Source organism: Delphinapterus leucas, chromosome 15 (genome assembly GCF_059928025.1).
Source record: "Delphinapterus leucas isolate spDelLeu-1000000601 "Yukka" chromosome 15, BTC_Dleu_Yukka2, whole genome shotgun sequence".
Lineage (NCBI taxonomy): Eukaryota > Metazoa > Chordata > Mammalia > Artiodactyla > Monodontidae > Delphinapterus > Delphinapterus leucas.
Window position 1 is genome coordinate 5,832,606 of NC_143143.1, and position 26,838 is coordinate 5,859,443.

The 26,838-nt window shown below is 47.4% G+C and overlaps 1 protein-coding gene across 19 annotated transcripts in view; it reads left to right on the forward strand.

The window, feature by feature from the left end:
* The window catches only part of TRRAP (transformation/transcription domain associated protein), a 111,197-nt gene extending 85,142 nt beyond the window's left edge, over positions 1-26,055 (forward strand). For 14 of the 19 annotated variants that reach the window (XM_089895656.1, XM_089895658.1, XM_089895655.1 and 11 more), the window contains 12 exons: positions 128-228; positions 1,467-1,668; positions 2,903-3,067; positions 4,485-4,575; positions 6,423-6,622; positions 7,439-7,700; positions 10,221-10,446; positions 11,290-11,507; positions 12,823-13,007; positions 22,801-23,004; positions 23,090-23,284; positions 25,038-26,055. In XM_089895656.1, coding sequence (XP_089751782.1) covers positions 128-228; positions 1,467-1,668; positions 2,903-3,067; positions 4,485-4,575; positions 6,423-6,622; positions 7,439-7,700; positions 10,221-10,446; positions 11,290-11,507; positions 12,823-13,007; positions 22,801-23,004; positions 23,090-23,284; positions 25,038-25,322 — 2,334 coding nt within the window. In that variant the 3' untranslated portion in view covers positions 25,323-26,055. Of the gene's footprint in view, positions 1-127; positions 229-1,466; positions 1,669-2,902; positions 3,068-4,424; positions 4,576-6,422; positions 6,623-7,438; positions 7,701-10,220; positions 10,447-11,289; positions 11,508-12,822; positions 13,008-22,800; positions 23,005-23,089; positions 23,285-25,037 lie in introns of those variants that run through there. The other 5 variants (XM_089895664.1, XM_022587764.2, XR_016387746.1 and 2 more) reach the window with 4 other exon arrangements.
* Positions 26,056-26,838: the final 783 nt, after the last annotated feature.

The following is a 26,838-nucleotide window of genomic DNA, read 5'->3' on the forward strand; positions in this document are numbered from 1 at the left end:
CTGTTGTCAATTTAAAGTATATTTGTCAATGACCTTTCGGAGTTGCTACATAGATCAGTATTTTAATGAGGTTTTTATATTATTGTCTAGAAAATTCAAGAACTTTTTTTCTGTTTTTAATAAACAGGGCCTTGAAGTTATTGAATCTACAAACTTAAAATACTTCACAAAAGAGATGACGGCTGAATTTTATGCACTGAAGGGAATGTTCTTGGCTCAGATCAACAAGTATGTATGTTATATAGGTGGAGGGTAAGAGAAAGACTCATCAGATTATTTAAATAGCTGTTTATAACTTGAAGCCAATGTGAAGATCAAGCTAGAAATTGATATGACTTAGTGACAGTTGTCAGGGATGATATTTCAAATATTGCACCTCTAGGAAGGTAATAACTTGCAGCAAATTGACGGGCCAGCTTGAGTGTAGTACTTAGAAAGCTTTTTAAACATGAATTGCCTGAACAGAGAACTGCTGATTACATGGATTCGTTGCCCCAGTTTCTCAGCATGCCATTTTGGAACAGAGTTGATTCCTTTTTTTTTTTTTTTTTTTTAATAAATTTATTTTATTTCATTTATTTTGGTCTGCATTGGGTCTTTGTTGCTGTGTGTGGGTTTTTCTCTATTTGCGAAAAGCAGGGGCTACTCTTCATTGTGGTGCGTGGGCTTCTCATTGTGGTGGCCTCTTGTTGCGCAGCACAGGCTCTAGGCGCACAGGCATGTGGGATCCTCCTAGACCAGGGCTCGAACCCGTGTCCCCTGCATGGGCAGGCGGATTCCTAACCACTGTGCCACGGGGGAAGCCCCCAGAGTTGATTGCTTTTATGGAGATGATTCTTGCTTTAGAGCAGGGGCCAGTCAACTGGAAAACAGTATGGCAGGTCCTCAAAAAACTAAACAAAAAATTATCACGTGGCCCAGCAATTCCACTCCTAGGTATTTACCCAAAAGTGTTGAAAACAGGAACTCAAGCGGGTAGTTGTTCGTGAAGGTTCACCGCAGCACTGTTTACTATAGTCAGAATATCGAAACAACTCAAGTGAATGGATAAACAAGATGTGGTGTGTACAGACATTGGAATATTATTCAGCATAAAGAGGAATGAAGTGTTAACATGTACTATAGCGTGGATGAACCTCAGAAACACAATGCCGATTGAAAGAATCCAGACAAAAAAATCACAATGTATGATTCCATTAATAAAAAATGTGCAGAGTAGATAAATCCATAGAGACAGAAAGCAGGTCAGTGGTCACCAGGGCTGGAGGTTGGGGGAATGGAGAGTGACTGCTTCATGGGTCGGGGTTTTCTGGGGTGATGAAAATGTTTGTGGCCTACATAGAGGTGGCAGTTGCACAACATTTTAAAGGTACCAAATGCCATGGAACTATTCACTTTAAAATGGTTGATTTCATGCTAAATGATGTTCACCTAAAAAAATTTGTTTTGATTTTGTGTCTTCACAGGTCTGAGGAAGCAAACAAAGCCTTTTCTGCAGCTGTGCAGATGCACGATGTGCTGGTGAAAGCTTGGGCCATGTGGGGCGATTACCTGGAAAACATCTTTGTGAAGGAGCGGCAGCTGCATCTTGGAGTGTCTGCCATTACCTGTTACCTGCATGCGTGCCGGCATCAGAATGAGAGCAAATCAAGAAAATACTTAGCCAAGGTGAGACTGAAAGAATTAGCTTTGACCAAAGACCACCCGGTAGCCTTTAAGTTTAGATGAAAATTCAGCAACTTACTGATCTGTGCTGGGCATGAGGCATTTCTTCATGCCTTACCTCTCATTTCCCTTCACCTTTTGAAGTATAGTCCACAGTTCTACTTCAAGCTGAAAAATGGAGGCCTGGACATACTTGGAGTCAAAGGACTTCTAAGCAGCAAAACTGAACCTAGAGTCTGGGTCTTAGGACTCAAGTCCAGTGTTTGCTGTGGGACCTCACATTGGACAAAGATTCCTGCAGACTGCTGAGGGGTCTGCCCAGAGAGCTTACCTGCTAGACACCTGTTAGATTCTGATCTCTCACCTGCAGGGACCATGCACACAGTCACGGAGCCGGTCAGCTCTAGTCACAGGTGATGTTGAATCCCCTGGTTTCTGCACACACTGCAGGGTGAGGTCTCAGTCACCTGCGGCGTCATCCGCGGGGCCCCCAGTACAGTGCCGGGCACAAGGCTGGTATTGACCTGGGCCCAATGGGGGGCCGCTTGAGCCCAAGTGTCCTCCCCAGTATTGAGCCTTCTCAGCCCTCTCGGGAAACACATCAGTACAACCCAGACTCCATTCTTGCAGAAACTTAAGAATAAGTTCTGCTTTTATGTTTTATCCATTAAAGGCTAGGAGTTTTTAGAATTCCTTGATTTAACATCAAAATTTGGATTGAACATCAGCACCTAGTAGTTAAAGCCGACTATAGAAACAGACTGACTGTAGTCACACCAGGAAACCACCTCACTGTCTTGACTCCAGGTTTGCTTATTTTTAGATGTTAATTGTTTCAGACGTCCCTGGACACCAGGCTGCCAACACGGGGCCTACCTGATACTAGCATGGTTGTCACCTGAGATCTTTAGCAGAAGCCCATTTTGTTCTGGGGAGATTGCAAGTGTGGAGTAGCAGGCTGAAACCCCTTGGGGTCACACTGGCCACCACTAGCCAGCCGACTGGGTCAGTTACTAGTGGGCATTAAAGCTAAATCTGGATGAAAGCTATATTTAAATTTTCAGTTTTATTTATAAGATTTACGTTTAGGTTTAGCAATATTGTTGGGCCTTTTATAGATGTTTTCCCACAATGCCAGTGAAGTTACTCTATATGGTATTTTAATGTGGGAGGAAAGGTCACTTGATCAGAGCCTTAGAATTTTCATTCAACTCTAGAATTTTCCCTTCTGTCTTAGGTGCTGTGGCTCTTGAGTTTTGATGATGACAAAAATACTTTGGCAGATGCCGTCGACAAGTACTGCATCGGTGTGCCACCCATCCAGTGGCTGGCCTGGATCCCACAGCTGCTCACCTGTCTGGTTGGCTCCGAGGGAAAGCTGCTTTTGAACCTGATTAGCCAGGTGGGAATAGCAAGGCATCTTTGATCACAAAAAAATTGTCTTCATTTCACATCCTTTTTTTTTTCCAGAAAGGAAATGCGCATGCTCAAAGAGAGATGGGAAGAGGTACACAATTAGATATCACTTGATATAAAGCACAATTGAAAGTGACTGAAGAGTATATCAGGGTCGGCGTGGAATAATCTGCTAGAGTTACAGTATTAAAACGGTCATTTCTTTCCTTGAACGTGTTGCCACATAAGATACACGTAAAATAAACATTCTCTTAAAGTGTAAGGTCACTAGTGAGTACTCAGAGTTACTCACAGTGAGTGTGTATCTGGTTGATACTTTATGGCTGAAATCCCATCGTGTGCTAGTTGCTCTTCAGAGCTTCCCTTCGGAAGAAAACTCAGCCCAGTTGTGGTATTTATTGCCCTTTGTACAGTTAGTTGTTCAGCCGCAGCTGTCGAGGCTGCAAGTTGTGTGCACTGGGTGGGCTTGGGGAGTCGGACAGACTGGGGCCCGGGGTCCTGTAGAAGGGCTTTCATTACCCTTATTTTGAGAGTGGCTCCAGATTGTCCCTCTCCTGCAAAAAGACCGAGAGGGGAAGGGCCTGAACAATAGAGATTTGGATACAGTCGGTCTGAGATCGAGTGCCTTTGACTGTGCTGCTGCTTATAAAATTACAGAGTTATATATATAATTTTCACATGTGAACAGCGTCGTAACCAAGCATTTGGGGACATGCTACTTGTTCATCGTTCTGTCTGTTCTTCACATGTGGTGCATCACCTGCACGGTACCCAGAAGTGGTTTTATTTTTCCCTTGAGAGCTTGCAGCTATGTTCCTGGGTACTGACTGTTATTTCGCTTGGAGTTGATCTGTCAAGGTGTAGACTCCCTTTATTTGGTATTGTCATTCATTGAATATCTCTTAATGTACGTTAGCCAGCCACCCTGTGGCAGAGCTGGGTAACGTCTGCTCAGCCCTTTTGAAGGAGCCATATAACCCCAATTTGGTAAAACCGGCATGTCTTACCTTAAAGAGAAAAAGTTCAGTCTCCTCCTTCCTGCAGTTATGCAGAGTAAAGTCACTCGCTAGTGAGCCTTGTTGTCAGTTAGAATCAGCTCACAGTTCCCGGTGAATAAAGACTGGTGTCATTTTGTGTTTTCCTGTCATTTGCCCGAGTGAGATCCAGGGACTTGAGTGTTTGTCATCCTCATATTAACTGAGTCAAATGAAAGTGTGGTTTCCCTCTGTCATCAGTAGTCCTGGGGCAGAACTGATGAAATACACCATGTTGCTCTTTCTTGGATATTTTAAAGCTAAACTAGATGTTTGACTTGCTGTTTAATCCGGCCTCGTGTGTATTAGGTCGGTGGTGTGGCCAAGTGCAGGCCAGCATCCTACTCATGATTGACTGTCTCAGAGCAGGTTGGACGAGTGTATCCCCAAGCCGTCTACTTCCCCATCCGGACCCTGTACCTGACCCTGAAGATAGAGCAGCGGGAGCGCTACAAGAGCGGTACGTCTCCGGGGGGTGCAGTGGCCAGGTCCCCACTGCCGCGGACACATGCTTGCTTGCAGCTCCTTTCCAGCATGTGGGCTGGTCTTGTGTTTAGTCCCTGAGAGGACAGTGGGTCTGGAAGATAAAACCTGATCTCCCAGTGAAGTTTCTGGTTCTCCTTCGCCGCAGCGTAACAGGGTGTTCATCTACCTGAATGATTCGATCCCTAAGTAGAAAAAAATATATGAAATTTTCAGGTATAGATAATTATAAAGTTGACCTTGCCTCATTAGTTATAAATGCATCCTGGTAAACATTATAAATGTCAGTTACGATGTTATAAGGAATATCTTCAGCTGTCAGGGAATCAGCATAGAAATCAATCTCACCAAATGTAAAAACGTACTCGAAATAGAGGTTTTTAATCTATATTGAATAGCTCTGGTGCGTAAAGAAATAATTTAATGGTTTCAGTTACCCACTAAGCATGGTGCTTTGTAAACACCACGTTTACTTGCTTTACCACGTTTTTAATATGTAGACATTTATGCTGCGAGGCCAGAGTCTGGCTAGGAAGGTGACTCCGTCCACTGGACAGTGGCAGCATCTCCTGGTCCTGCGCGGGGTGGGTGAGGACTGCACAGCGTGCTAGCTCCAACCTCCTGGGTACCTGGGTAGATTCGTGTTTTGGTCATTTGAAAGTTAAGATTTTTTTATTCTAAGAGAGCTGAAGCTAAAAGAATGAGCAAAGGGGGTTCGACAACGTATTTCTTTTTTCCTTTTTTTAAAAATTTATTTATTTATTTATTTTTGGCTGCCTTGGGTCTTCATTGCTACGCGTGGGCCTTCTCTAGTTGCGGCGAGTGGGGGCTACTCTTCTTTGCAGTTTGCAGTCTTCTCATTGCAGTGCTTCTCTTGTTGAGGAACACGGGCTCTAGGCATTTGGGCTTCAGTAGTTGTGGCACACAGGCTCAGTAGTTGTGGCTCGCGGTCTCTAGAGCACAGGCTCAGTAGTTGTGGCGCACGGGCTCCGTGGCATGTGGGATCTTCCCGCAGCATGTGGGATCTTCCCGGACCAGGGCTCAAACGCGTGTCCTCTGCATTGGCAGGTGGATTCTTAACCACTGCACCACCAGGGAAGTCCCTACAACATATTTCTTATATAGTGAGTGACTGTATTTTTTTTTTTTTTTTGGCGGTACACGGGCCTCTCACTGTTGTGGCCTCTCCCGCTGCGGAGCACAGGCTCCGGACGCACAGGCTCAGCGGCCATGGCTCACGGGCCCAGCCGCTCCGCAGCATTTGGGATCTTCCCGGACCGGGGCACGAACCCCTGTCCCCTGCATCAGCAGGCGGACTTTCAACCACTGCGCCACCAGGGAAGCCCGAGTGACTGTATTTTTCAAAGATGGCATTTTATACATGTGGTTTGGCTTACCTAGATGAAAACATGTAGGCTGACTTGTTAACTACTTCTAGATTCTCTGAGCTGTAATACAAGGAATGAATTTTGAAATGTTCTGCCAGACATTTAAAAAAATGTTCAAACTTCCACTGAAGTTAGAGAGTCCAGTGAAGCCTGCACACCCTCACCCAGACCCACCAGTTATGTGCTGCCATACCTGCTTTCTCTCTCAACACATACGCCTTCTGGAACCACTGGAAGCCCAGTTGTAGGGGCTGCGCTCTCCGCAGCGCCCTCTACTTAGAGCCAGGGCGCCTCCCACACAGCCCCTGGGAAGCGCCCCGGAATGTGTCCCACGCCGGCAGGAACCAGCGTTCCTTTGGCCGGTGGGTCCTTAGAGCACCGACTCTCCCATCGGTCAGTTTGGCGCTGACATTGGCGTTGTGTGTGTTGCTCTCAGATTCTGGACAGCAGCAGCCAAGTTCAGTGGGTAACCAGTCCCATTCTGCATCAGATCCAGGGCCCATAAGAGCCACGGCCCCCATGTGGCGCTGCAGCCGAATCATGCACATGCAGCGGGAGCTGCACCCGACCCTGCTGTCTTCCCTGGAAGGCATCGTCGATCAGATGGTCTGGTTCCGGGAAAACTGGCACGAGGAGGTATGTGATGTGGTCTCGGGGGTGCTGGCATCCTGCGGAGGGGATGGATCGTTTGGAATGCTTTCATGGCCGTGTTCTCTTGAGACTACCTGCCTGGTTGTGTGTATGTTTGTTGTTGGATTGAATGGTGGAACAGCAAATATTTCACGTCTGCACGCTAGCGCTGCCTTAATATTGGAAGCAGAAGACTTCAAAAGAAGATGAGATTGAGAAAGCCATTTCTGGCCTTAAAATGCTTATTTTGTTCGCGTGTATGAGCTTAATCACTGAAATGCCACCACTGACCAAGGAGCAGCAGTGGTGTGGGCAGGGCTCACTCACCAGCCGCTCGTCTCCAGGAGCTGGGAGCTAGTTCTCAGGCCACAACCTTAGGGGCGGTGATAGAATAATCAGGCCTTGTTGCCCAGGTACTTGTCTGGCTGGCCACAAGCCCCCTCGTTAGTACCGTGTTGCTTTGTGTGTGTGCAGAGTGCACTGAAGTGATCTGAAAATAGGTTTTTTCCTTGGTTGCTCAACAGAAAGGTATGTGTATGATGCAAAAAGTGGGGTCTTGGGTCTTTTTTTTTTTTTTTTTTTTTCTTTAAATGTTCAGGACAGTTGCTTCTCATTGTTAAGAACACAGCTCATGGCATGAGTGTCTGGGCGGGCCCCTGGTTCCGCACAGTCTGGTGCTGACGCCTGCTGTGCGCCAGGTGCCGAGAAGAGCTTTGTCAGTGGTGGGGCCGGGTGGGCGGGGCAGGTGCTTTTTGGTTGGTGGGTGGGTTGCTTGAATGGAGAGCTCTGTTGTGCGAACTGCCTCGGGTCTCTTTCCCCCAGGTTCTCAGGCAGCTCCAGCAGGGCCTGGCGAAGTGCTATTCTGTCGCATTTGAGAAAAGCGGAGCAGTGTCAGATGCCAAGATTACGCCCCATACTCTCAACTTCGTCAAGAAGCTGGTGAGCACGTTCGGGGTGGGTCTGGAGAACGTGTCCAACGTCTCGACCATGTTCTCCAGCGCGGCCTCCGAGTCCCTGGCCCGGCGTGCACAGGCCACCGCGCAGGACCCTGTCTTCCAGAAGCTGAAGGGCCAGTTCACAACCGGTGAGTCCTGATCCAAGGGAGCTCCCACTCAACGTTTTTCCTCTGTCTTAGCATCTAAGTTAACCACATCCGTTCGTTTTCATGAGCACAGTACCAGGCGAGCTGGTTAGACTGTGTTTAAAATACAGGCTGGATCACAAGGAAACTGACATTCCCCGCCTGGGACTGCACGTCCTTCCCTCCTGTGAAAGGTCAAGGTTTCAGGGCCAGAGCACCGGGCTCCCTGTCAGGTTAGACACAGGGTTTTAGGACAGACCTGCTTCTGCTCCCCCGTCCCTTCTTCTGCTTGGTTTTCATGGGAAAACGCAACAGGGTAAGGTGAGGCAGTAAGACCCAACGGTGCAGGGCCCAAGGTGACAGGTAAGGTTCAGACCTGTAGTGGATTCTGGTGGCAAGATGATAAGGAGGTTGTGTTTCTAATCCTGTCCCCAGTTCAGGTTCATGCATTTCCCTAGACCCACAGGAGCCCCACCTCTTTCTGCATGATCTGAGGTGAACGGTCCAGTCTCCCTCAGCCCAAATCCTCGTCTGTCGTAGGGGCCCTCGTCCCCCCAGTGTACACACAGGCACAGCTGCGTCCCCTGGAGCTCGTGCTTGTGTGGCCTGTCATCCTCTGAAAAAGGAAGAGCCTGAGATGAAAGTTTCATGGAAACCATCATATATTACTTAAAAGAAGTGATATTTAGTGTATCTTTATTTTAAAATGTCCAGATCATTAAATCAAATGTGGTCTGAAATAGAGAATTAGAAGTGGAACAAATCATCCGGATTCTGACGTGAAAAAAAATGACAAACACTGAAACTTGAAAGAAGGACAGCTATGAGGCTCTGACCAACCACAACGTGTAGCGAGTTTCAGATACTTAAATCAAGAGCTGTCCAATGCCTCTCGTCATGTGCCCCCAGGGAGGACCGTCTCTGGGTTTTAGCACTGTGTCCTGAGCTAGAAAGTGGAGGAGAGTTGTTCCTCCATCTCCAGCAACACTGCATGCATTGGCTACTAGCTCCAGGTCTTTAAGGAGGTAGAAGGGAGTTCAAAACAGTACATTAAATTTATCCCAGAGAAGACTTATTTACAAGCAAAAACTTATACCCAAGTGTTGATAGCCGCTTTATTTGTAATAGCTCCAAACTGAAGTCCACCCAAATGCCCCTCTAAGGAGAATGGATACACAACGTGTGGTATTTCCATACTCATGTAAAGCACATAAAGAGGAGTTAACAGCAGCTTAGGTGGACCTCAAAGACATTACGCTGGATGCAGAAAGCCAGCCTCAAAAGGATTCCTGCTGCACGCTGCTTAATTATGAGACACTCGTGAGATAGCGTAATAATCAAGATGGAGGCCAGAGTAGTGGTAGCCAGGCATCAGGGATGCGGGGGGGAGGTGGCTGTGGCTCTGAGAGGCTTCGGGCGTCCTTGGTGATGGACGGTGAGCATCTTGGTCACGGTGCTGGTTTGGCGCTCCCTACACGGCATCTCGCGGAGACACACGTGCACGCGCGCACACACAGGACACACATCTGAATCAGCCCTGGGGGTTATGCCAATGCCTTGGTTTCGGAAAGGGGTGTGTGGCCCTCCCTGTACATTTCTTTGCACTCCTGTGAATCTATATTCATTTCAAAATAAAAGTTAACGAAAAGTAACAAACAAAAATCCATTACATGAATGTCAGGCCTGAGCTTGGTAACACCTTCCTGATCCAGAGCTGAGAAGGAGCAGCCCCTGTGTGCAGCTGCCTGCGTCCTGGCTGGGTGGCCCCTGCCGGGGAGCCTGGGTGGAAACCTGCCTCCTCGTGTTGGTGCATGGGGACCTCTCCAGCCACCCACTTGTGTGAAGTCATGCTAGAGTTAAAGGGAAACCAGAGAAATGCTGTGAAAAAAACCCCACACAATAAAAGTGCATTGACTTTCAGGGGCTTCCCTGGTGGCACAGTGGTTAAGAATCCACCTGCCAATGCAGGGGACACGGGTTCGAGCCCTGGCCCAGGAAGATCCCACATGCTGCGGAGCAACTAAGCCCGTGCGCCACAACTACTGAAGCCCATGCGTCTGGAGCCCATGCTCCACCACAAGAGAAGCCACCGCAATGAGAAACCCGTGCACTGCGACGAAGAGTAGCCCCCGCTTGCCGCAACTAGAGAAAGCCTGTGTGCAGCAACGAAGACCCAACGCAGCCAAAAATAAATAAATAATGTAATTTTTTTAAAAAAGTACATTGACTTTCATAAGACTGATGACCCTGTACACAATTGAGGTCACGCGTGGGCGTGATGATTAGAACTGCTGGAGTAGCCGCGTGCTGTGCTGAGGGCCTTAACGCGTGCTACCTTGTTTAACTTAATCCTTGAGGGTCCATGCTATTTATATCCGTCCCGTGACTTACAGTGCTTTGCTGCAGACTCGACGTGAGATGTGTCTGTTTCCTACCTGGGAGGTGCTTGAGCTGTGGTTTTTGTAGTGAATTAGAAATAGCCCAAATGACTAAAAATGTTTCTAATCATATTTTATTTTGCAGATTTTGACTTCAGTGTTCCAGGTTCCATGAAGCTTCATAATCTTATTTCTAAACTGAAAAAATGGATCAAAATTCTGGAGGCTAAAACCAAGCAACTTCCAAAATTCTTCCTCATAGAAGAAAAGTGCCGGTTTTTGAGCAATTTCTCAGCACAGACAGCTGAGGTAGAAATTCCTGGGGAATTTCTGATGCCAAAGCCGACACATTACTACATCAAGATCGCTCGGTGAGTGAGCCTGACCTGGCCCGGGATCACCAAAACCTTCCCCAGCAGACCCCCCAGGCAGACCTAGCCAGCGGGTCACACTGTAGTTCCCTCCTCTCTGCACTCCTTCCCCCGAAACGGGAGAGGACACAGTGTTGCTCTAGGATATGAGTACCTTTAAAGGGTCTGGTCTAACCACTGGGTTCAGTGTCTTGTTTGAGTCAAGCTTGTGTTTGCTCTCAAAAGAACCCTTTCTGAATCCCCATGGAACTTGACAAAGTATAGTTTCGCAGTCTTCTGTAAACTCAAAGCACAGGATTCAAAAGAATCAGACGATGGTCAAATTTACCAGAGCGAAGCAAGTTGCATCTCATTTAAAATGTAAAGTGAGCTGTGAAGGGGCGACCCTTAACGGTCAGGTGTTTCCTCCAAACCTGACCTGTCCTGGCCGCCCCCTCCCCCTCCTGCCGTCAGCGTGCTTAGGCCCACGGCCCACGTTCGCTTCTCGGGCACCTGGTCCTCTGCCCCAGCGCCAGCCAGTGGGGCCCGTGCCGTCGTGGCTGCTGGACTCCTCTGGGCCGGTTAGCGCCCGTCTCTGGCTGCTGAGGCTGGACCCTCGGCGTGCCTGTTTGAAACTTCCAGCTTCGCCTTCTCTTCCTCCTCTCGTTTTCCCTCCGATACTGTGGCACGACTACCTTGTCGCAGTGAGGTGGGGTGTAAATGACAAACCGCCACTGTCGTACAGTCTGTTTTCCAGGACGGTTCTGACAGCCGCTTCTGCAGAGCTCCATTTTCTTCTCAAAGGAAAGGCTTGGAAGTTGCGGCTCGGGGCGTTGGTGTCTGATTGTCCACTCCTCCCGGCAGGTTTATGCCCCGGGTGGAGATTGTGCAGAAGCACAACACGGCAGCCAGGAGGCTGTACATCCGCGGGCACAACGGAAAGATCTACCCATACCTGGTCATGAACGACGCCTGCCTGACGGAGTCGCGGAGGGAGGAGCGCGTGCTGCAGCTGCTCCGCCTGCTCAACCCCTGCTTGGAAAAGAGGAAGGAAACCACCAAGAGGCACTTATTCTTCACAGGTACCAGCACGGCCCAGGGGCTGCACAGCGACACCCGGCAGCCTGTGCTGCCTGTGTCAGCAACTGCGAGTCTCTGAGCCCCGCCAGGTGGGGGCAGGCGGTAGGCTGAGGGCTGGTGCCTGCAGGGGCCCTGCACCTGGAGGGAGGGGACACCTCCACCCCTGGGGCCTGAGGCTCCTCCCCGCAGGACGGGCGCCCAACGAGGACTTGTCTGGAGAAGGAGGCCCTGGGCCCGTGCACACAGCCCTCCTCACTTCCCCAGGAATCTTCCCAGGCTCTGGCGATGCCCGGCCGAGCAGAGGGCTTGTTGGGCGTGTGCTCACGGCACGTGGCAGTTTTTAAGTGCAGTCTCGGATCTGCTCCGGGACACAGCCTGCAGTGTGTGGGCACCGCCTGAGGTGCTGCCTGGGAGTCAAGGAGCCCCGGGCAGGCCACAGAAATCTCAGGCAGGCAGCAACCAGCAACGTTGAGTGAGGTCTTCCCAGAACCGAGTTGTCGTGGTTGAATTGTGAGTCTGTAGTAAGGGGTGTAGATGAGCTGCCTGTAATCCCACCCAGAGGAGGGAGCTATTGTTACACTTCAGCATTAATCCCCAGTTTAGGAGCCCATTGCAACGCATATTATCTGGTCCTGTATGGAACTTTCTTCTGCTAGCTAAGTTGTGATCCAGCCTATTCTGACCTAAAATCTCTTGCCCTTAAGTTCAACATCCCCAAAATAAGAAGTACATTTAAAAAAAAAAAAAAAAAACAGGTCTATAGAAAGCTGTGTGCATTTTCACATGAATGTAACGTGATCTACCGTGTTGGTCCCAGCTGTGCTAGTTGGTTGTTCTTTGCTGCTTCCAAAGAAACAAGCTCCTGGTTAGCTCCAGGTGGTGGTCCGTGTATGTCCCCTGGAGTCCTGTAGGAATTTCTTCATGGGTTGAAGCCATGGCAACGGGCCAGTAGCCAAGCTTTAACTGGCGTTAGACTGAATCAACTCTCGATTAGAAGTCAGAGGCGTCGTGTGCCCGCCGCCCCCCCGCAGGCTGGCAGACTCGGCTCAGAGCTGCGCCGCTCAGCTCCAGAGCACTTGGCGGCACAGCCTCCTTGTTCTTCTCGTGAGGTTGCCTAGTGAGGCCTTCCTGGTCACCTGTGCCTTAAACGCAGGTCACGGGCGGCTTGGGCTCCGGCCCTGCTAGACGGAGCCTCAGGCTGTGGGCTGAGGCCACCGCGCCGTGTGACCGCGCTCTCCCGGCTTCGCCCGCGCCTCTGCCCCAGTGCTGGCCTGTGAGCCCTGCTCTCATCTGCCCGTCTCTCCCCTCTCTCCTCAGTCCCGCGCGTGGTGGCCGTGTCCCCGCAGATGCGCCTGGTGGAGGACAACCCATCCTCACTCTCCCTGGTGGAGATCTACAAGCAGCGCTGTGCCAAGAAGGGCATCGAGCACGACAACCCCATCTCCCGCTACTATGACCGCCTGGCCACCGTGCAGGCGCGCGGGACGCAGGCCAGCCACCAGGTGCGGGGGCACCGGGGCCGGGCAGGGGGTCCAGTTGGACTGGTGAAGTGGCCGTGGGCCTTGGTGAAGGGGCATTTGCCGCAGACCATTTGTTGTAACAGGACAGAGAGGTACGTTTCAACCTTGCAGAGCCTCATAGTCCTTTACCTGCACTTGCAGAGAGGCCCAGATATCAGAATTTTAAGAGTAACTTCATGGCAGGTTCATTTGGCCAACAAACCAGGTCTAGGTGATGGGAGGCTGTCTCCCCACGTAGTGTTCACGTTTGTCTGGTTTGCTGCCGGGCCTTAAGGTACCACACAGTCTCTGTACCACATGTACGTTCTAAAATACACAAAGTGGGGAACCCTGCAACATGTCGGGCCGGCTGCTTTTGTCGCCTAGGGTGGCAGCACAGTGCCCCCCGCCAAGTCCTGGACGACTCTCGGCTGCACCGGTCAGGTGGACGAAGGTCCCTCTCCATCTGCAGGTTCCTGCCCTTGATGGATAGCAAGGCAGGGGTGGCCCCTGGATGAGAAAGTTTTATCCAGAATTGTCTGCGTCACCAAAAGGCATCTCTTTGGGCCGTTCTCTGGATGCCTCTGGCGTCCTTCCTGTGTTTCCCGAGAGGGCCTCACAGTTTCTAGGAGAGACACCCCAGAGCTGGAAGCTGTGACTTGCCTCTGTTCTCCCGGGGACTGGTCTACATTAATCTGGGTCCCAGAGGACTTGGTTTAGGAGGATGGAGCCCACAGGTGCTCGTTTCACCCACTGCGGCAGTGCTCAGGGCACAGGGTCTTGTGTAAGCCTCCACCTTCTTGCCGGTAAAGCAGGTGGGATTCCTGTGTTCTGCTTGGCCTCTGTGGAGCATGGGCAGTTTTGGGGTGTTTGTGGGAGATGAATGGATTGGATTCTTCAGGCTGCATGTACCTTTCACAGTGTGGAAGCCATCAACTCCTGTCTGCAAATACATGGCTACCTCAGAATGCCCTATCGCTTTGTAAAGATGGAGCTGATGACTGGTCCAGTGTAGAAACAGTGCTAGGGTCCTGCTGGGCCAGCTGGAGATGCTGACAATACAAATAATCCCAGCTTGGTTCCCTCTTCTTAGTCTTTGTCCCCTAGTTTGTTTTGTTATTAACTCTGCTGCTTCATCCTTTGCAGTTTTTTATAACACCTTTGGGTATTATAATTGGGATATTATTCACATGCCATAAAATTTCCCCTTTAAGATGTACAATTTAGGGGCTTCCCTGGTGGCGCAGTGGTTGAGAGTCTGCCTGCCGATGCAGGGGACACGGGTTCGTGCCCCGGTCCGGGAAGATCCCACATGCCGCGGAGCGGCTGGGCCCGTGAGCCGTGGCCGCTGGGCCTGCGCGTCCGGAGCCTGTGCTCCGCAACGGGAGAGGCCACAGCAGTGAGACGCCCGCGTACCGCAAAAAAAAAAAAAAAAAAAAAAAGTACAATTTAATGTTTTCAGTATTCATAGTTAGTCATCACCACTGTCTATCTTTAAAACATTTCATCACCCGAAAAAAACTTCATACCTGTTCCTAGTCACTCCCTATTCTTCTCTGTCCCCACCCCTGGTGACCACAGATCTTTCTGTCTCTGTGAATTTGCTTATTCTGGGTGCATCATGTGATCGGAATCATACAACATGTGGTCTTCAATGTCTGGCTTCTTTCATTGAGCGTGTTCTCAAGGTTATCTGTGTTGTAGCATGTGTCAGTAGTTTGTTTCTTTTTATTGCTGATTATTCCCTTGTATAAATATAACACATTTAATTTATCTGTTCATGAGTTGATGGACTTTAGCTTGTTTATACCGTTATGATTAATGCTGCTGTGAACATTTGTGTGCGTGTTTTTGTGCGGGCCTGTGTTTTCATTTCTCTTGGGTATGTACCTAGGAGCAGAATTGCTGGGTTATATGGTAACTCTTACGTTTAACATTCTGATGAACTGCCAAACTGTTTTCCAAAGTGACTACAATATATGAGGGTTCTAATTTCTCCACAGTCTTAACAGTGCTTAGTATTGTCTGTCTTTTTGTCTTTTTGATTATAGCCGTCCTAGTGGGTGTGAAGTGCTAGCTCATTTTGGTTGATAACCAGTGATGCTGAGTATTTTTTCATTTGCTAATTGGCTGTTTGCATATTTTCTTTGGAGAAAAGTCTGTTCAGGTCCTTTGCTTGTTTTTAAATTGGGTGATTTGTCTTTTTATTGTTGATTCTAAGAATTCTTCATATGTTCTGGGTGTAAGTGACTTGATACAGGTGACATCACCTTCTTGGCTGTGTATTGGCCATGTTGTCCTGCTTCTTTTCATGCCTCATAACTTTCTATTGAAAACTGATGTTTTGGATAATATAATGTGGCAACTCTAGAAATCACATCCTTCCCCCCAAGGTTTGTTGTTGTTGCTGTTTGTTTGTTTTAGTGACTTTCCTGGGCTGATTCTCTCCAGGATGCCATTGAGGAATATCCAAAACCAAACTCATCAACTCTCCTTAGAGGACGTGACCACTCCTCACACAAGTGCAGCCACTGAGGTGTCTCCTCAGTTAGCCCAGCGGCCAGCCAGTGATTTACAGAGATATTGTTTTTGTTTTTGAATTTTTGAATTTTATTTATTTTTTTATACAGCAGGTTCTTATTAGTTATCCATTATATATATATATATTAGTGTATATATGTCAATCCCAATCTCCCAATTCATCACACCTCCACCCTCGGTGTCCATACGTTTGTTCTCTACATCTGTGTCTCTGTTTCTGCCCTGCAAACCGGTTCATCTGTACCATTTTTCTATTTTCCACATATATGCATTAATATACGATATTTGTTTTTCTCTTTCTGACTTCACTCTGGATGACAGTCTCTAGATTCATCCACATCTCTACAAATGACCTAACTTCGTTCCTTTTTATGGCTGAGTAATATTCCATTGTATGTATGTACCACATCTTCTTTATCCATTCATCTGTCGATGGGCATTTAGGTTGCTTCCATGACCTGGCTATTGTAAATAGTGCTGCAGTGAACATTGGGGTGCATGTGTCTTTTTGAATTATGGTTTTCTTTGGGTATATGCCCAGTAGTGGGATTGCTGGGTCATATGGTAATTCTATGTTTAGTTTTTTAAGGAACGTCCATACTGTTCTCCATAGTGGTTGTATCAATTTACATTCCCACCAGAAGTGCAAGAGGGTTCCCTTTCCTCTACACCCTCTCCAGCATTTGTTGTTTGTAGATTTTCTGATGATGCCCATTCTAACTGGTGTGAGGCGATACCTCATTGTAGTTTTGATTTGCATTTCTCTAATAATTAGTGATGTGGAGCAGCTTTTCATGTGCTTCTTGGCCATCTGTATGTCTTCTTTGGAGAAATGTCTATTTAGGTCTTCTGCCCATTTTTGGATTGGGTTGTTTGTTTTTTCTAATATTGAGCTGCGTGAGCTGTTTATATATTTTGGAGATTAATCCTTTGTCCGTTGATTTGTTTGCAACTATTCTCTCTCATTCTGAGGGTTGTCTTTTCGTCTTGTTTGTGGTTTCCTTTGCTGTGCAAAAGCTTTTAAGTTTCATTAGGTCCCATTTGTTTATTTTTGGTTTTATTTCCATTACTCTAGGAGGTGGATCAAAAAAGATCTTGCTGTGATTTATGTCAAAGAGTGTTCGTCCTATGTTTTCCTCTAAGAGTTTTATAGTGTCCGGTATTACATTTAGGTCTGTAATCCATTCTGAGTTTATTTTTGTGTATGACGTTAGGGAGTGTTCTAATTTCATTCTTTTACATGTAGCTGTCCAATTTTCCCAGCACAACTTATTGAAGAGGCTGTCTTTTCTCCATTGTATATCATTGCCTCCTTTCTCATAGATTAGTTGACCATAGGTGCGTGGGTTTATCTCTGGGCTTTCTGTCTTGTTCCATTGATCTATATTTCTGTTTTTGTGCCAGTTCCATATTGTCTTGATTACTGTAGCTTTGTAGTATAGTCTGAAGTCAGGGAGTCTTAATTCCTCCAGCTCCGCTTTTTTCCCTCAAGACTGCTTTGGCTATTCGGGGTCTTTTGTGTCTCCATACAAATTTTAAGATTTTTTTGTCCTAGTTCTGTAAAAACTGCCATTGGTAATTTGATAGGGAGTGCTTTGAACCTGTAGATTGCTTTGGGTAGTATAGTCATTTTTGTAATATTGATTCTTCCAACCCAAGAACATGGTATATCTCTCCATCTGTTGGTATCATCTTTAATTTCTTTCATCAGTGTCTTATAGTTTTCTGCATATAGGCCTTTTGTCTCCCTAGGTAGGTTTATTCCTGGGTATTTTATTCTTTTTGTTGCAATGGTAAATGGGAGTGTTTCCTTAATTTCTCTTTCACATTTTTCATCATTAGTGTATAGGAATGCAAGAGATTTCTGTTCATTAATTTTGTATCTTGCAACTTTACCAAATTCATTGATTAGCTCTGGTAGTTTTCTGGTGGCATCTTTAGGATTCTCTACGTATATAGTATCATGTCATCTGCAAACGGTGACAGTTTTACTTCTTTTCCAATTTGTCTTCCTTTTATTTCTTTTTCTTCTCTGATTGCTGTGGCTAGGACCTCCAAAACTATGTTGAATAATAGTGGTGAGAGTGGACATCTTTGTCTTGTTCCTGATCTTAGCAGAAATGCTTTCAGTTTTTCACCTTTGAGAATGATGTTTGCTGTGGGTTTGTTGTATATGGCCTTTATTATGTTGAGGTAGGTTCCCTCTATGCCCACTTTCTAGAGAGTTTTTTTCATAAATGGGTATTGAATTTTGTCAAAAGCTTTTTCTGCATCTATTGAGATGATCATATGGCTTGTATCACATTGATTGATTTGTGTAAATTGAAGAATCCTTGCATCCCTGGGATAAATCCCACTTGATCATGGTGTGTGATCCTTTTAATGTGTTGTTGGATTCTGTTTGCTAGTATTTTATTGAGGATTTTTGCATCTATATTCATCAGTGATATTGGTCTGCAATTTTCTTTTTTTGTAGTATCTTTGTCTGGTTTTGGTATCAGGGGGATGGTGGCCTCGTAGACTGAGTTTGGGAGTGTTCCTTCCTCTGCAATTTTTTGGAAGAGTTTGAGAAGGATGGGTGTTAGCTCTTCTCTAAATGTTTGATAGAATTCACCTGTGAAGCCATCTGGTCCTGGACTTTTGTTTGTTGGAAGATTTTTAATCACAGTTTCAATTTCATTACTTGTGATTGGTCTGTTCCTATTTTCTGTTTCTTCCTGGTTCAGTCTTGGAAGGTTATACCTTTCTAAGAATTTGTCCATTTCTTCCAGGTTGTCCATTTTATTGGCATAGAGTTGCTTGTAGTAGTCTCTTAGGATGCTTTGTATTTCTGTGGTGTCTGTTGTAACTTCTCCTTTTCATTTCCAATTTTATTGATTTGAGTCCTCTCCCTCTTTTTCTTGATGAGTCTGGTTAATGGTTTATCAATTTTGTTTATCTTCTCAAAGAACCAACTTTTAGTTTTATTGATCTTTGCTAATGTTTTCTTTGTTTCTATTTCATTTATTTCTGCTCTGATCTTTATGATTTCTTTCCTTCTGCTAACTTTGGGTTTTGTTTGTTCTTTCTCTAGTTCTTCAGGTGTAAGGTTAGATCGTTTATTTGCGATTTTTCTTGTTACTTGAGGTAGACTTGTATAGCTATAAACTTCGCTCTTAGAGCTGCTTTTGCTGCATCCCATAGGTGTTGGATCATCGTGTTTTCATTGTCATTTGTCTGTAGGTATTTTTTGATTTCTTCAGTGATCACTTGGTTATTTAGTAACGTATTGTTTAGCCTCCATGTGTTTGTGTTTTTTACATTTTTTCCCTTGTAATTCATTTCTAATCTCATAGTGTTGTGGTCAGAAAAGATGCTTGATATGATTTCAGTTTTCTTAAATTTACTGCGGCTTGATTTGTGACCCCAGATGTGATCTATCCTGGAGAATGTTCCATGTGCACTTGAGAAGAAAGTGTAATCTGTTTTTGGATGGAATGTCCTATAAATATCAATTAAATCTGTCTGGTCTATTGTGTCATTTGAAGCTTGTGTTTCCTTATTTATTTTCTGTCTGGATGATCTGTCCATTGGTGTAAGTGAGGTATTAAAGTCCCCCACTATTATTGTGTTACTGTCGATTTCCTCTTTTATAGCTGTTAGCAGTTGCCTTATGTATTGAGGTGCTCCTATGTTGGGTGCATATATATTTATAATTGTTATATCTTCTTCTTGGATTGATCCCTTGATCATTATGTAGTGTCCTTCCTTGTCTCTTGTAACATTCTTTATTTTAAAGTCTGTTTTATCTGATATGACTATTGCTACTCCAGCTTTCTTTTGATTTCCATTTGCATGGAATATCTTTTTCCATCCTCTCACTTTCAGTCTGAATGTGTCCCTAGGTCTGAAGTGGGTCTCTTGTAGACAGCATATATGGGTCTTGTTTTTGTATCCTTTCAGCAAGCCTGTGTCTTTTGGTTGGAGCATTTAATCCATTCACATTTAAGGTAATTATTGATATGTATGTTCCTGTTACCATTTTCTTAATTGTTTTGGGTTACTTTTGTAGGTCCTTTTCTTCTCTTGTGTTTCCCACTTAGAGAAGTTCCTTTAGCATTTGTTGTAGAGCTGGTTTGGTGGTGCTGAATTCTCTTAGCTTTTGCTTGTCTGTAAAGCTTTTGATGTCTCCATCGAATCTGAATGAGATCCTTGCTGGGTAGAGTAATCTTGGTTGTAGGTTCTTCCCTTTCATCACTTTAAATATGTCATACCACTCCCTTCTGGCTTGTAGAGTTTCTGCTGAGAAATCAGCTGTTAACCTTATGGGAGTTCCCCTGTATGTTATTTGTCGTTTTTCCCTTGCTGCTTTCAATAATTTTTCTTTGTCTTTAATTTTTGCCAGTTTGATTACTATGTGTCTCAGTGCGTTTCTCCTTGAGCTTATCCTGTATGGAACTCTCTGTGCTTCCTGGACTTGGGCAGCTATTTCCTTTCCAATGTTAGGGAAGTTTTCGACTATAATCTCTTCAGATATTTTCTCAGGTCCTTTATCTCTCTCTTCTTCTTCTGGGACCCCTGTAATGCGAATATTGTTGGGTTTAATGTTGTCCCAGAGGTCTCTTAGGCTGTCTTCATTTCTTTTCATTCTTTTTTCTTTATTCTGTTCCACAGCAGTGAATTCCACCATTCTGTCTTCCAGGTCACTTATCCGTTCTTCTGCCTCAGTTATTCTATTATTGATTCCTTCTAGTGTAGTTTTCATTTCAGTTATTGTATTGTTCATCTCTGTTTGTTTCTTCTAAATTCTTCTAGGTCTTTTTTATACATTTCTTGCATCTTCTTGATCTTTGCCTCCATTCTTTTTCCGAGGTCCTGGATCATCTTCACTATCGTTATTCTGAATTCTTTTTCTGGAAGATTGCCTATCTCCACTTCATTTAGTTGTTTTTCTAGGGTTTTATCTTGTTCCTTCATCTGGTACATAGCCCTCTGCCTTTTCATCTTGTTTATCTTTCTGTGAATGTGGTTTTTGTTCCACAGGCTGCAGGACTGTAGTTCTTCTTGCTTCTGCTGTCTGACCTCTGGTGGATGAGGCTATCTAAGAGGCTTGTGCAAGTTTCCTGATGGGAGGGACTGGTGGTGGGTAGAGCTGGCTGTTGCTCTGGTGGTCTGAGCTCAATAAAACTTTAATTGCCTTGTCTGCTGATGGGTGGGGCTGTGTTCCCTCCCTGTTGGTTGTTTGGCCTGAGGCGACCCAGTACTGGAGCCTACCTGGGCTCTTTAGTGGGGCTAATGGCGGACTCTGGGAGGACTCACGCCAAGGAGTACTTCCCAAAACTCCTGCTGCCAGTGTTCTTGTCCTCAAGGTGAGACACAGTCACCCCCCACCTCTGCAGGAGACCCTCCAACACTAGCAGGTAGGTCTGGTTCAGTCTCCTATGGGGTCACTGCTCCTTCCCCTGGGTCCCAGTGCACACATTGCTTTGTGTGTGCCCTCCAAGAATGGAGTCTCTGTTTCCCCCAGACGTGTCGAAGTCCTGCAATCAAATCCTGCTAGCCTTCAAAGTCTGATTCTCTAGGAATTCTTCCTCCCGTTGTCAGACCCCCAGGTTGGGAAGCCTGCCGTGGGGCTCAGAACCTTCACTCCAGTGGGTGCACTTCTGTGGTCTAAGTGTTCTCCAGTCTGTGAGTCAGCCACCCGGCAGTTATGGGATTTGATTTTACTGTGATTGCGCCCCTCCTACCGTCTCACTGTGGCTTCTCCTTTGTCTCTGGATGTGGGCATCTTTCTGGTGAGTTCCAGTGTCTTCCTGTCGATGACTGTCCAGCAGCTAGTTGTGATTCCGTTGCTCTCGCAAGAGGGTGTGAGAGCACATCCTTCTACTCCGCCATCTTGAACCAATCACATATAGAGATTTTCTTAAATGCCTTGAATCAATAAGTTTTCGGCCTTTTTTGAGGGCCCCTGTGTGTGTGTGTATGGGGGTAGCTCACAGCCCTGCCGTAGCCTTCACCGCCTGCTTGTGCAGAATCTCGCCGTCAACCAGAAGTGAGAGTGTGGGCCTTCTGAGGTTTCTCATGAGCATGAGGCTGGCCTTCAGGGTTCCCAGGAATGTGGTGGAGCTTTTCAAAGCCCCCATGTCGTCTCACTCCCCAGCTTGTCCCTGGTCTGGCCGCCCTCTTGTGTGCTCTGAGTTCAAACAGACAAGCCCAGTAAATGGGTTTTTTTTTCCAGAGGCTGCCGACAGGTCACCAGTGACCGTCCTCTGGGGATCAGGCCTTTCTGGGGTCACCACACCGATTCTGCCCACTCCAGTGGCTGTTAGCCTGCTTGTTTTTACAGCTGCCGAGGATACAAGGCTGTTGGTTTTCAGGGCCACTGTGGAGCTGGGGAGGGAGGGATGGGAATAGGACAATTAAACTGCCACGAAGCTCACTGTTCTCACCAAGATTCAGCCTTCTTTTTCTTGAATAAAAGTTGCTCAGATTGTCGCAAGCCTTTAATTTCCAGAGTTGTGGAAAAGTCTGTTTTGATGGTTTTTGCCAGTGTTCTCATTGCGTTTACGGAGCAGCAGATTTTGGAAGTCCTCACTCTGCTATCTCAGAAGGGCTTCTTTCCATTTTGCTGATGAAGTGAACAGAGACAACGTGTGATTGGAAGTCTGCGTGGTTCTTGGTTGCTCACGGCCTGCATACTAGTGGTTATCCAGAGCACATGGGTGTGGCTTAGCCCAGAAGAGACCTGTATACCTTTACCAGTTGGTCTAACAGGAGCCAGCTTAACTCAACATATTGTGAGTCTTCCAGTGTAGAATTCAGTTTAAAGTGTTGTGTAACATCTAATCTCATTTTAAGACTAGCTCCTTCAGTTTATAAAACTTTTGTCTTTAATATTCTTGGTTACGAAGTATCCAACTATTCTTTTGATCTTCTGTTCATCGGCCTGGTATATTCTGTAGTTGGTGAGTTATAGTATTCAGCTAATTACCTAAATTCTTGGTGAAACAGATCATTACACATCATGCAGCTGAGGCTTTTATTCACAGAGCTCCATTGTTGCTTCGGGCATAAGACATGGATGGAACCTTGGAGGGAAATTGACCAATTTTGTGCATCCCCATGATTAGTCAAATGACACTGCATATGTATTTGTCAGCAAAGTTCACTCAAGTGGTGCTAAGCAAGAAAGAAATTACAATATGAGAGTTTTCTTTTTGAAGGAAAAAAATAAGTGAATTAGATGGAAGAGTCATGGAGTGATGTGTCATTTCAGGTCCTTCGAGACATCCTCAAGGAAGTTCAGAGCAACATGGTGCCACGCAGCATGCTTAAGGAGTGGGCTCTGCACACCTTCCCCAACGCCACCGACTACTGGACCTTCCGGAAGATGTTCACCATCCAGCTTGCCCTCATCGGCTTTGCGGAGTTCGTCTTGCATCTCAATAGACTCAACCCCGAGATGCTGCAGATCGCTCAGGTAACCTGATGTGAGCGGCCAGCCCTCCTGTAGAATCTGCGTCCTACTGTTTTAAGTTTCTGAAGCGTCTCCTTCTGAACTTTAGGACACCGGCAAACTGAACGTGGCCTACTTTCGATTTGATATAAATGATGCAACTGGAGACTTAGATGCCAACCGTCCTGTCCCTTTTCGCCTCACACCCAACATATCTGAGTTTCTGACCACCATCGGTGTCTCTGGCCCGTTGACCGCATCCATGATCGCCGTCGCCCGGTGCTTTGCCCAGCCCAACTTCAAGGTAGGTAAGGGGTCGTCTTGTGAGGAGCACAGACTGGGTAACTCTGCACGTGGTGGGCTCACAGGAGCCCCGGATCTGCAGACAAGGCAGGAGGAGGGAAGAGCATTCACAGCACGTTCACTGGGGAAAAGGGGTTAAAATGTTCTCTGTGCATGAGTGTTTAGGATGCTGGACCAGTTTACAAAGAGCAATCTAGAAGCCTCTATCGGATAGTTTCCCCAGCTACTACCTCTGTGTGTCAGTTTTGTTTACTCCATTTTATAGCTACCTTCAGTTTCTCATTTTGCAAACCTTTCTGCTTAAGAGGGCAGGTGTGTCCGTGTTGGATGGCTCCTGTCTTACTGGGGCTACGGTGACGGGCCCTAAACAGACATGACACGTGAGGCAAATAGTGAACCCCCATGAGATGCCACGTGGCAGATGCCCTTGGCCACGCCAGGGCTGTGACACTCTGCGCCTGGCACTGTGCTCAGGGAGGACAGACAGGGATTCAAATCCAGTTCATTCTCACCCTGATCCTGTCTCTCCACAGTTGGGGACGGAACACAATTTATTTTTTCTTTTAATTTCTGAGACCAGCTGTATTACTATTGGTTTGTTTGTTGTTTTCCCAGATAAGCAGTTTGTGTCTAGAGAAGGCTGCAGACACCAGCTGCTTTCACAAAACACTTACATAGAACAGGTTTTACGTTATGGGATAATCTCTTAACTGTGAACCAGAACTTCGTGCTCTTTTTAATCTTCGGTTGCACATGCCCATCAGTGCGGGGTGCTGCTGTGGGGATACAGTGATGAGCTGTTATGAACATGAGTGAGAACAAAGAGCCCACGGTTCCTTCTTGAGAAAGGAGTCTGCTCTAATGCAGGGAATAGCAGTGCACTTTTATCCACTTTGGCTTAAGGCTTGAAATATGAACTTCTCGTTTGTTTCCAGAACAACTGTTTCTATGCAATCAGGGTAATTCTTAGAGTGGCATTTAATTGAAAACTTTAGAAAGAGTGAAGAAGGCCCTCCATATATTAAAGACCTGTTACGACTTGGAAAAACACTGGGAGTTACTCTGCACAGTCTGAGCTGGTATAGATGGGAGGGAACTGGGCCTTCTCCAAACTCTGGGCCCAAATGTAGTGACTGCCTTTACGTTAGGCTAATATAGAGACTGTGCTATGTGGGAATCTCCTTTAAAAACACATTCTGTTGGGGCCAAGTAACACAGAATAAAACCCTCAGCATGTCAGTCGAAGTTACTTTAAAGCAGCCCCGGTGCCTCACGAAGCTCCCGCGTCCTTTGATGGTGACGATGGGCTGAGGTCCCATGTTGTGGTTCAGGAGGACCTGTGCACGGTGTGTCCGTCGTGGGAACGCCATCTTGTCGGTGATGTCAGTGCCACCGCTGGTCTGGGTCCCCGGCCCTTCTCCTCCAGTCCCCTCCCCCGGGTGCTTCTCACCTTCCTGCTGCAGCCACCACCTCCCCACCCTGTGGACCCAGTTCCCACAGTTCCCTGACCCCAGGGGGAGCGGCAGCCGCTGGCCCCTCCCTCCCTCCCCCTCCCTCTTTCTTCAGCTTAGAATCCACGGGGTGTCATCACGCGTGTCTGGCTGCAGTGGCCCCACCAGCGTGCCTGTGGCACCTGGCCCCGGGTGCTGAGGCTGATGGCCCGTCGGCCGCCATGGCTGAGCCCCTCACTTGGGGAGCCACCCTCGGGGCTGTTGTTGGTTAAGCGCGGACCGTTCTGTTCTCTCCCCACCCAGGTGGACGGCATCCTGAAAACCGTGCTTCGGGACGAGATCATCGCTTGGCACAAAAAGACACAGGAGGACACCTCGTCTCCTCTGTCAGCCGCCGGGCAGCCCGAGAACATGGACAGCCAGCAGCTGGTTTCCCTCGTCCAGAAGGCCGTCACGGCCATCATGACCCGCCTGCACAACCTTGCCCAGTTCGAGGGCGGGGAGAGCAAAGTGAACACCCTGGTGGCCGCCGCCAACAGCCTGGACAACCTGTGCCGCATGGACCCCGCCTGGCACCCCTGGCTGTGAGCACGGCCGCGGCTGGCCGGGAGGGCGGTTGCTCGCCTGACAGTTGGAGGGGGGCGAGCATCAGGAAGGTGAGGCCGTTCGAGGGGGGGAGCTGAGACTTACCCCCAGCTTTTCAAGTAAAGATGCCAGGGTTCCCTCGTGCAGAATTTATGAATTCTTTTTTACTGAGTTCCTCCCTCCGTGTGAATGTACAGATTGAACTGTAGAAAACGCTTCTGTGTCGTCATTTTTAACTTTCAGAAGTTACACCTCCCAGGAGCTTCGTGCTTTTGTACAGAACTTCGTAGCAAGTGTACAGAAAACCCACTTAGTTGGAGAACAGGAAATTACGAACGAACTGTGTTGGATTTTCTCTGAGCACAAACTTTTACGCTGTACGTAACCAGCCTCGGGAGCCTCACTGAGCAGCCGACTGGATGGATGAGGCCCGGGGCCCCAAGGGCCGCCCACTTCCCCTGCGTTCGGAGTCGGATTCCTCTGGGGAAACAGAACTGGAGAGCTGGCGGTGAACCTTACTTTACAGGCTGGCTCTTTGGATGTCTTCTAGACATTTGCTGTCACTGTACTTGGAAAAAAGGAACACTTTTTCCTTCTTAATTTAGAAAGAAGCAACGAAGGTTTGTTCATTAACTCCAGTCTGTTATGTTCACATTTTTATAAATATGAGCCTTGAGAATGTTCTATCTGAATTTGTACAGTGTGATTTTTTTAGAATAAATATTTTATAAAAGGATGAGTTGTTTCCGTGAGGTGTTCCCTCTGCCCCTCAGGGCCCCAGGCCAGCACGGCCTGTGCCCCAGTGTGGCTCCACGGTGACGGTCACGTGCGTCCAGGCAGGGTCTTGGCTGGGACTTGGGTCTGAACCACTCGGCGTGTGCTGTGATGCTGACCAGAAGTGCTGGTCCCGACTGATGGCGTCAGAGATGCCCAGGGATCTGGTCCCTTCAGCTGTGTTCACGTGTTTCAGGGCTGCTGCTGTGTAACCTGTGTGCGAAGGGGAGACGCCCAGAGGCCTCATCCTGGACCTGCGTCCCTGGCGGGGCTGTTCCCGGTGCCTGGAGCCCCACCCCTCGCCTCAGCTCCACCAGCTCGTTGGCCTTCAGCCCCTCCCTCCATCGTCACCTCAGGTACGGAGTGAACCAAGCAGCAGAGCCCTGCCCTGGAAAACACTGGAGGGACGGTTCCCCAGCACAGGCCGTGCTGTCAGCAGGACGAGAAACTGAGGCAGGACGGAGGAAGGGGTTGTGACTTTAAAATTACGATTCTGAATTTAGAAGGACTCGCCCCTTTGGGAAGTGTACCACATGTGCAGTGAGGAGGACAGCCTCTGAACAGCTCAGGGCCCAGACAGCAAGGCCCCCTCGGGGTCGGGGCCCTCGACCCCGAGGCCTGCCCTGTACCCCAGTGTCCCAGGCTAGCACAGGGTGAAGCCTGCAGCTGAGTTCACCCAAACCTCACTACAAGTCCAGTCCAGGGGGCGTAAACAAACGTGCTAGAAGCAGCGAAAGCTTGAGAC